This window comes from Phoxinus phoxinus (assembly GCF_949152265.1).
Source record: "Phoxinus phoxinus genome assembly, chromosome: 9".
Taxonomy (NCBI): Eukaryota; Metazoa; Chordata; class Actinopteri; order Cypriniformes; family Leuciscidae; genus Phoxinus; species Phoxinus phoxinus.
Genome location: NC_136884.1, coordinates 11,213,606 through 11,223,731, shown reverse-complemented (window position 1 = coordinate 11,223,731; position 10,126 = coordinate 11,213,606). Strand labels below are relative to the sequence as shown.

At 41.3% G+C, this 10,126-nt stretch overlaps 1 protein-coding gene across 1 annotated transcript in view; it reads right to left on the bottom strand.

Moving 5' to 3' along the window:
• Window positions 1–392: 392 nt before the first annotated feature.
• The window catches only part of bcat1 (branched chain amino-acid transaminase 1, cytosolic), a 13,527-nt gene continuing 3,793 nt past the window's right edge, over window positions 393–10,126 (bottom strand). Inside the window, exons 4-12 of the mRNA XM_079624211.1 lie at window positions 8,309–8,509; window positions 8,103–8,213; window positions 7,883–8,002; window positions 6,710–6,870; window positions 6,198–6,340; window positions 5,774–5,859; window positions 4,996–5,136; window positions 4,747–4,821; window positions 393–1,240 (exon numbers count right to left, since the gene is read on the bottom strand). Of these exons, the coding sequence (XP_079480337.1) occupies window positions 1,202–1,240; window positions 4,747–4,821; window positions 4,996–5,136; window positions 5,774–5,859; window positions 6,198–6,340; window positions 6,710–6,870; window positions 7,883–8,002; window positions 8,103–8,213; window positions 8,309–8,509 (1,077 nt within the window). The 3' untranslated portion in view covers window positions 393–1,201. The remainder of the gene's footprint in view (window positions 1,241–4,746; window positions 4,822–4,995; window positions 5,137–5,773; window positions 5,860–6,197; window positions 6,341–6,709; window positions 6,871–7,882; window positions 8,003–8,102; window positions 8,214–8,308; window positions 8,510–10,126) is intronic.

Sequence of the window (10,126 nt, the reverse complement as noted above, 5' to 3'; positions counted from 1 at the left end):
GAGGAAAGCACAATGCAATGCCTTCTTTTTTGCTACTACATCAGTGGTCTAATGATTTACACCTGACTAATGTCACTGACAAATTTTAATACCCATATAATTGAGGTCTAAGGTCTAAAATAGGGCATGTTAAATAAAGATGAATGTGTGTAAAGTGTGCTCAAACCCTCTCATGTACAGTATCTTCACAATACAGTCTCAGCACTTTTAACGCACTTGCTTAGGAAAAAGAATGGTATGAAACAGTAATGTATGAACAAACTTAACCAAGTGTTCCACAATATGATAGCAATAAAAAAATAAAAAATAAAAACATGCAAGTGTTTTTTATTATACTATATTATATATATTTTATTTTATTCATTCATGTTTTATATATATATATATATATATATATATATATATATATATATATTCCTGGTATCACATCACAAAATACTCAATATCTAAATACGGTATTACACATCTCTAAATGTCTATCATTTAATTTATTAGTGCTTATGTAACTGTTAAAATCTTATGTATATTTCATATTAAATGAGGGATCACTTTGTTTGATCATACACACATCTACAGTACAAACAAATATAATGTGGATTTTAAGGTTCCCTTTTTTGAGTGCAAAATGTTCTCCAAATATAATACAAGAGTTTCAAACACAATAGCCGTAATAATCACTATTATCAGCTACAATTAAACATTACATCATAAACATTTCTTGGTGGTATACATTAAACATAGAAATTTCTTTAAAAATAAAGTTCTACCACAAAAACACACTTCCTTAAAATATCTATAAATGTCTTTCAAAGATCTAAAGAGCTTGTGCAATACGACAGAAATGGCATATTAACATATTATCAACAGCATCAATAAACTATACAGTGAGTGAGGAAATATCTCATACGCCTCAGCTATATTGTTAATGAGACAGCTGGTCACGAACTTACTGATTATTAGAATAAACTGTATTGAGAAAATGTGACCATAAAGAGGCATCTGAGTGGTGTAGTCCGATAAAGAGCAACACAATATTGCTAGTCTAGATTTTAGTTAGCTGGTAAACTTTGTTCAAAACAAGAAATACATCTACGTGGCAGGTCATTATTCCATGTATCCACAAATAAAGCTTTTGTTGTATAATGTGCATGTTTTAAAATGTGCTGAAGAGCTTGTGTACGTTGACAACAGTGAGGTTCCTTTATACGACGCAAGACCAGTCACTGGGGGTCCGTCCATACTGCAACAAGGCAAATATGTTATAACGATGAAAACAAAATAACACACCCAAAACCTCATAATTCTGTTTGTCCCACGTGGGTTGGGATGGGGGTATAGAAAAGTGGGGTTAATTTAAAACATTTTTTTTTTTAAGTTTAAAATTGTTATTCTTGTTTGAGTTGTTTGCGAGAATACATTTAATAAAAAAATAAAAATATCCCAATTTTTCCATTTCACCACACGTGGGAGAAGCAGCACAATGTTTAGGCACCATTTTTGGTTGATTCATGATGACCAGCACAACAAATGAACAAAAATCTATGGACTAGTATATATGAGAAAACATAATAATAATAATGCATTTTATTTAATGGCGCCTGTCATAACACCCATGGTCACCTCACAACTAGCAATATACAGGTCACTGCATAAGACAAAACACACAACAAACAAGCCCCATATACCTACAGATAAAGTGCAGTAAAGTCTCAATAAAACATGTTATAAAAAAAGCCTGTATAAAAAGATATTGTGACCATGTTTGGCTGGATTGCCCTCGAGTGCCTCGAGAGGGCGCTTCTCCCCTGTACTTCGTTCCCTTGGACTGTTCACGCACACACTCTGGACTAATTTCTCACATCTGTTGCCACTGATCACCCTCTCACCTGCATCTAGTTTTCACTCACAGCTCCACACACATTTATACCTCACGCTCACTATTACACTGGGTGAAGTCTTGTTTTGCCACGCTGCATGTTTTCCTCGTGTTTCCTTGTTTCTTGTCAGTGTTTTGTTATCTGTTAAAATAAAGTTCTGCGAATGGATCCGACTGCCTCTACTCTTTCACGACAGAAGACTTCACCAAACCAGGATCCAGCAGACTTCCAGAGTCTTGCTTCCGAGGTTCGTTCCCGGGCATCTGTGTTGGTCACACACCAACAACAGCTCGTCAAGTTGACGATTCTCACGGAGGAACTAGTGAGGTCTGTTCATACCCTCACTCAACAGAGCGCGGTCGCTAATGAAGCGCAAGCCCCAGCTACACCTGCGCCTGTCACATCAAGCGTGAGTTCGGCTTCAAGCAAACCAAAATTACCCTTCCCTGTGAAGTTTGATGGCTCACCTGTGGCATGTGAGGGATTTCTTCGGCAGTGCATCTTGTATATGCATCGTCAGCCCCAGTTTTACACCTCGGATTACGACCGTGTTTCCTTCATCTGCTCACTGCTCACTGGAAGGGCTCTGGAGTGGGCAGGCGCGCTCTGGGAACCAGGTCGAATTTCGTTCCCCTCTTATGCCGTTTTTATCGCCCGATTCAGAGAGGCTTTTGAACTCCCCGCAGGAAAGGAGGATCCCGAGGAACTGCTCTGGTCCCTGCGCCGGGGAGGTTCGTATGCGGCGGATTTCTCTCTCTCATTCCGCACGCCACTAAGGACTCTTCTTGTTAAACTGTTTGATCCTCACTTGATAACCGTCAGAGGGGCTTTCAAGTATACCGTTCCTGCCAAACCCACTCATCGTGTTGGATCCCTCGAGTCCGGATTCCACACTGGTCCTGTTGAGTTGGCTAATCCAGAGACAGCGGAGGTTTCGCCAGTAAAACCGGAGTTTGAGCGCGTGCCAGCCGACTCGAGTGAGCCGATTGAACCGAGTGAGCCGATTGAACCGAGTGAGCCGATTGAACCGAGTGAGCCGATTGAACCGAGTGAGCCGATTGAACCGAGTGAGCCGATTGAACCGAGTGAGCCGATTGAACCGAGTGAGCCGATTGAACCGAGTGAGCCGATTGAACCGAGTGAGCCGATTGAACCGAGTGAGCCGATTGAACCGAGTGAACCGATTGAACCGAGTGAGCCGATTGAACCGAGTGAGTCCAGTGCATCCTGTGAGTCCAGTGCATCCTGTGAGTCCAGTGCATCCTGTGAGTCCAGTGCATCCTGTGAGTTCAGTGCATCCTGTGAGTCCAGAGCATCCTGTGAGTCCAGAGCATCCTGTGAGTCAAGTGCACCCTGTAATGAGTCAAGCCCAGTGAAGCGCCGTCGCAGAAGGAGAAGGAGGACTCGTTGGGCTCGCCAGGCTCCGGAGGGCGTTCCCAGACGCCTCGCCCTGCCGGCCCCGCCTCTGCGCCTCGCCCTGCCGGCCCCGCCTCTGCGCCTCGCCCTGCCGGCCCCGCCTCTGCGCCTCGCCCTGCCGGCCCCGCCTCTGCGCCTCGCCCTGGCGGCCCCGCCTCTGCGCCTCGCCCTGCCGGCCCCGCCTCTGCGGCTCGCCCTGCCGGCCCCGCCTCTGCGCCTCGCCCTGCCGGCCCCGCCTCTGCGCCTCGCCCTGCCGGTCCCGCCTCTCAAGCTTCGGGAGCCTTTTGATTTCCCCAAGTATTTTTTGGGGGGGGGCAGGAGGTACCCTGTGAGGGCCATGGAGGCGGCGCCTACATGGACGCCGTCACGTCCTGCTCCGCCCTGGCCGCCGTCACATCCTGCTCCGCCTTGGCCGCCGTCACATCCTGCTCCGCCCTGGCCGCCGTCACATCCTGCTCCGCCCTGGCCGCCGTCACATCCTGCTCCGCCCTGGCCGCCGTCACATCCTGCTCCGCCCTGGCCGCCGTCACATCCTGCTCCGCCCTGGCCGCCGTCACGTCCTGCTCCACCCTGGTCACCCACGCTCCATGGCCCAGGCCCGCCTTGCCTGTGTCCTAGTCCCGTTCCCCTGCACGGGCCTGGCCCTCCGTCCCTCCCCCAGGATAGTCTTCGCTCTGCCCCCCGCCTGGATTTTATTTGGAGCGTCTGGTAGCCGCTCCTTAAAGGGGGGGTTATGTGACCATGTTTGGCTGGATTGCCCTCGAGTGCCTCGAGAGGGCGCTTCTCCCCTGTACTTCGTTCCCTTGGACTGTTCACGCACACACTCTGGACTAATTTCTCACATCTGTTGCCACTGATCACCCTCTCACCTGCATCTAGTTTTCACTCACAGCTCCACACACATTTATACCTCACGCTCACTATTACACTGGGTGAAGTCTTGTTTTGCCACGCTGCATGTTTTCCTCGTGTTTCCTTGTTTCTTGTCAGTGTTTTGTTATCTGTTAAAATAAAGTTCTGCGAATGGATCCGACTGCCTCTACTCTTTCACGACAGATATGTCTTAAGGCGCGTTTTAAAACGTAAAAATATATGCAAATATTTATATTATTATATGTTATTATTATTAATATTATATATTACTTAAATATTAACATGTGTATTAAGCAGAATGAATGAATGAATACATAAATAAATAAGCTGCAAACTGCAGGAAAAATCTAAACAAAATATCCACATGCATGGCAGTAAAATAATTAAATTCCTGTAATTGAAAAGACACAATTTCTAAACTAACCAAGTATGAATGTATTTTGTTTTCCAGTAAATATAACACTGAATGACAATCTATTTAGCTTTATTTCTAAAAATAAATACACGTGTGTGTGTGTGTGTGTGTGTGTGTGTGTGTGTGTGTGTGTGTGTGTGTGTGTGTGTGTGTGTGGTGTCTTACCTGAATATCTGTGAGCTCCTTTAACAGTCTGGAGGTAAGTGGAGGGAGGCTTCCCTCACATGGAATATGTAGATTCTAATGGGCAGGAGATTAGTATAAGAAAAACATGTGGAAAATCTAATAAAAAAATTGGCCAAGTTTTTGACCCAGAAGTGGATATCTGTTCATTCGCCTAATTAACTAATTGTTCATTAATTGATAATGAACTAGCGCGCGGTGCTCTTACCATCCAAAACAAACTAAGCTCACCTCTCCCTGATATAAGATCCTGCCAACGGGACTAACGACACAAGCTGTTCCAGAACCAAACATCTCCCTCACTCGGTTTTCCTCCAAAGCCTGCTGAAGATCGGCCATGGTCAAATAGCGCTCGGACACCTTAAACTCACCCTGTTCATAAAAATGAAAAACAAACAATTTGAACCAAGCATATGCAAGACTAAAAAATATGCAAACATTTTAACTTTTGTAACGTGATTCTATTTTTCATGTGTTAGTTCTTGTCTCGGTTTCTAAGTATGTTCCCATTTGTTTCTATGGTTACTAATTTGTTAACTGGTTTATTTCCACCTGCTCCTTGTTTTCTACCCTTCCCTTAACCTGTGTATAAATAGCCTCAGTTGTTTTTTGTCTATGTTAAGTTGTGTTAGTCCTGTTCTCCTGTGTGCTGGTTGTTTTTGATTAAATAGTGAATAAAGTGACAGCTGTGCTTAGATCCTGCCTCACAACTCTCCAATTATGGCTGTGACACCTTTAGCGGTACAACAGCATTTCACTGGTGCAGTACCCTTAAAGAGACAACCTATAGCTTACTTTATACTGTATTACCTTTTATTCACCCCTAAAAGGTTCATAGTAGGGCAGATATTCCTAGTCTAAGGTACTAATATGCACATTTTAATGGAAGATAAGGTACAAAGTGGTCCCTTTTTAAAGGTAATTCCCCATCCCAGTGACAAGCTATTGCACCTTTGAAGATACATTTTGCACATTTTGTATCTGACAGAATGGTTTTGACAGTTTTTACCCATTTGCGAGCAAGTTCTAGGATGCTTTGCCGTGTAACGCCTGGCAGAATTATGCCATCTAGAGGTGGTGTTGCGAGCTCCTCCTCTGGAAAGAAAGAAAAAATCCATAGGTTTTCCATTCTAAAGGTTTGCTTAAATAACATTTGTGTCTCTTATAAAGACATGGCAAAGTTGTTTTGAACTGTCGCTTTCCTGTTGACCACTAGAGGTCTTTAGTGATCTGCACCAAGCCAGAGAATGAGAATACAAATCATTATTGATTTGTAGCCTTTTGAAGGTCCTGCAAATTTACATTGAGCTCCGTATGCTTTGACTTCCACATACTCTATATTGCCTGTTAAAGCAAATATACATAAACAATCTATCAAAACACAGAGTGAAAGAGTAACTTTTCACAAATGTTTGGTTATCAACAGTCATCACCTCCTTTCTCATTGATCCAGTAGAGGAAAAGGTTCATGGTGCCGACCTCTGTGATCTGATGGTTGTCCCCATACAGCCAGAGAACCTGCTGACAGCCGTAATCCACTGCCTCATACTGGGCATAGATAGATGCTCCATAGTTCCTAAAAACATTGTATGTTCTTCACAATCAGAAATCAATAGGCAAAACCCTATTGTCCTGTTGCATCATCCTCCCTTCAGAGGCTTTTAAAGCACTGGCTGCATTGCTAAAACTACTGTAGTTCTGCTCTCATGTGAGAAGTTTTGAGCCACGTGAGCCAAATATCACAGACTTAAAACGTGGCTGTTAGCACACACAAATCCGAAACTATGAGGCTTTCACAATTAAACCAAGCGTGCTTAATTTGGATCAAGGGTAAGAACGTTCCAATAAGTGTGCAACAATGCTCCTCATTCATTTATGAATGAGTGTTTTGTAGTAAAATACTGAGTCATGTGTAGACACAAACAAACACAGCTGAGTTGCTTACCCTCCCATCTTGCAGTCTCCTGTCCCTCCTCTCCAAGCTCGGATGTATTTAGAGTCGGCCCACAGAGACACTGGTTTAGCTCCTGTGCTGAAGTAAGAGCCCACAGGACTGAGGATGACGAACAGCAATGCACTGGAGGGCTTCTTCACACCAAGGGTGGGCTGTTCACACACGCAAAGAAAATATTGGTTAAGAGCCTTCATGTGTTCATGTAATGCAAAAGAATTTATAGCTGTCATGGATTCAGTGTTGGGGAAAGTTACTTTGAAAAGTAATGCATTAAAATATTGCATTACTCCCTTAAAAAGTAACTAATCGTGTTACTTTTATTACTTTTTTAGAAAAGTAATACGTTACGTTACTCCTGATTTTTCTCAACATGGGGACAAGAGAGCTCTCAGTCAATAATGGGAAAACAAAGTCACTTGCGCTACTTATTTGAAAAAGTAACTCAGATATTTTGTTGTAAACTTTACTAGTTACTTGAAAAAATGTAATCTGATTATGTAACTTGTACTTGTAATGCGTTACTACCCCAACACTGCATAGATTTATATCCATGAACATATTATGGAGTTGTAGTTATATTTTTTTACAGTATAATATTACACTAAATTACCAGCTTTTATTGGCAGTTAAAATTATAAAATCATTATATTCAATACTTTATAATATTACATTCAAATACATTCGTTTTTTTTTGTTAAATTAAAAAAAATGTTTTAGACATAAACATGTCTAAAAAATAAAATATACATGATTTAAATAAATGTATCATTTTTGTATTGTGGCAAAATATTGTCAGAGCAACAGAATAAAAATACATAAATAAATAAACAAATGAGCAAACTTAAACAAGTGTTAAACCATGAGAGCAAATAAATAAAATAAAATATAAAAAATCGTGTCCATTGTTATATTGGTTAATTAAATATTATTATTTATATTAGATATTAATTAACTATAATCAGGTATATTAAGCTGAATTAATTAATAAATTAATAATAAATCTCGTATATTTGTGTTCTGTTCTTTTTTACACTTTTCCTTTTAAACTCCGTTTTAAATAAAATAAAATAAATCATAAATGCATGTTCAGACCTTAGTATATTTATAAAATATACAAGAAATGAAAATAATGAGTTTATTGCAAGAATGGTGCTTTTGTGTAACCTCTGTGCCCAGGAAGGTGGGACGGATGTACAAACTGGCCGAGTCTGAGTGAGGAACCCAGTCCTGATCCACCTCCACCAACTTCCTGATGCACTCCAACAACTCTGCAGCATCAAAACTCTACAGATAAACAAAGAAAATGACAAACAGAACTGCAGTTTAGTGTGGCTATCGTAATATGAATGTGACGGAGTAAAAAGGGGAGAGATGTGGATCTTACAGGCAGACAGGCCCTGTGGGCGGACTTCTGCATCCGCTTCATGTTCATCATGGGTCTGAAGAGACGCACTTTGTTATCTGGCCCCCGGTACGCCTTCATACCCTCAAAAAGCTGCACACAGTACGCATTTACATTTTAACATCATAAAGCCGTGGATGTCAAATGATTTTATTTGATGTCTAACCACACAGATGGCGAGGACACACCTGTATAGCGTAATGCAAGGCAGAACACCCTGGGTGTATGGACAGGTTCCCAAAAGGCTGGATATGCGGATTTTGCCAGCCTTCCTCAAGACTCCACTCGATGGTCAGCATGTGGTCAGTGAAAACAGTCCCAAACATCAGGCCATCCAGGTCAGGTTTTGGTTTATGGGTCTTTGCTAACTGTGTCACTGTGTCTGCGGCCTAAACAGAATGCGGCCAAAAATAATCAGCATCAGATGACACAATACACCAACCAAGACCTTTGTACAGACATAGAATAGGGTCATTCTGTGAAAAACATCCCTCTATCCCTCTATTTATTTCTATGGATCTCTCTCCCTGACGGAAATGCACTAAAAACCCTGAGATTAGACACTCTCACGGATTACATGTTCCTTCAGCAACCCTCTGTAATCCAGGATTATGGTGGAAAGGTGCAACACACTGTTGTGTTTGTTTAACTGAGACTGTCCACAGCACAGGCAGCGACTGTCTATCTATCTATCTATCTATCTATCTATCTATCTATCTATCTATCTATCTATCTATCTATCTATCTATCTATCTATCTATCTATCTATCTATCTATCTATCTATCTATCTATCTATCTATCTATCTATCTATCTATCTATCTATCATCTAATGGCACCTGCATACTACTTGCATGTAATCCAAAGACATTTCACTTGCATGTAATTGCAGACATTTAATTTTTTAAGTGTTTCTAAAGTGTCCAAATACTTTTTTGGGGCTGCTGTATTGGCCTGCAGTTTTGGACATCTGTCTAATTCATGGACTATGAATTAAAATAATCAGATCTTGAGACAATGCATATCTAAGGTGCTTCATTTTCAAGGCGCTGACTCGTAAATCAGCGCTAACATGAAGACTGTGCTGTCTGACACCTCAGTTTATGAGTGCTTTGAGTACCAGACTATAAATATGCTAGATCCAATTGAACAACCGTCTGTAATCTCAGCTGAGTCTCGAGAGCAATCATGTGGCAGATTTATAGAAGTGCTATTATTGTCATCGATGACAGTGTTTTCAGGTCTATGCTAATTAGTACTTTTACTTAGAATGATAAGACACATTGCTTTCTTGAAAATCTATCATTTTGTTTAGTGAGAACTGCAATGTGGCCATCATCAATTCACCGCCTTTCGGTGCCTTGTGTGACCTCATCCACTACCGTCCTCAGTCCCTTCAAGAGGCTTACATGCGATTATCCTCATCAATAGACAAACACTTATTTCTGTTTAATGACATCTGATATTCAACTAATGCTATGTGCTCTTGAAATGATTCAATTAAGAGCATGCACTGTGTAGTGTCTCAAAGGAATAATCCGCCCATAAATGTCAGTGCGGTCCATACAGAGCCCCAATGAGGACATGATGATGGAAAAGATCCAAGATTGGAGGACAAAATTATATTTCAATGCTTTTGTTCACTTGCAAAAACTTTCGCATTTTCTTGAAAAATTTGGGTTCACTTCTGTGTTCGCTTGCAAAACTTTTCCAAGAACGCAGAACTGATAGAAATGATAAGAGATAGAGAACAACTCTTTGGCTTTTGTGTACAAAGTGAGTGCAGTGTTGAATGCAAAATGCATCGAAATATAAATTTCCACCAATCTCATATTTTTTTCGAGCACTTCAATAAATTCATTATTCTCTTGAACACAAAAAAAGAGACATTTTGCAGAATGTACTTGTTGCTCTTTTCCAAGCAATTACAATGAATAGGGACTGGAGCAAGGATGCAAATGTGTCAATATCATACAGTGGGTGCTTCTCAATTCTTATTTGTGCATC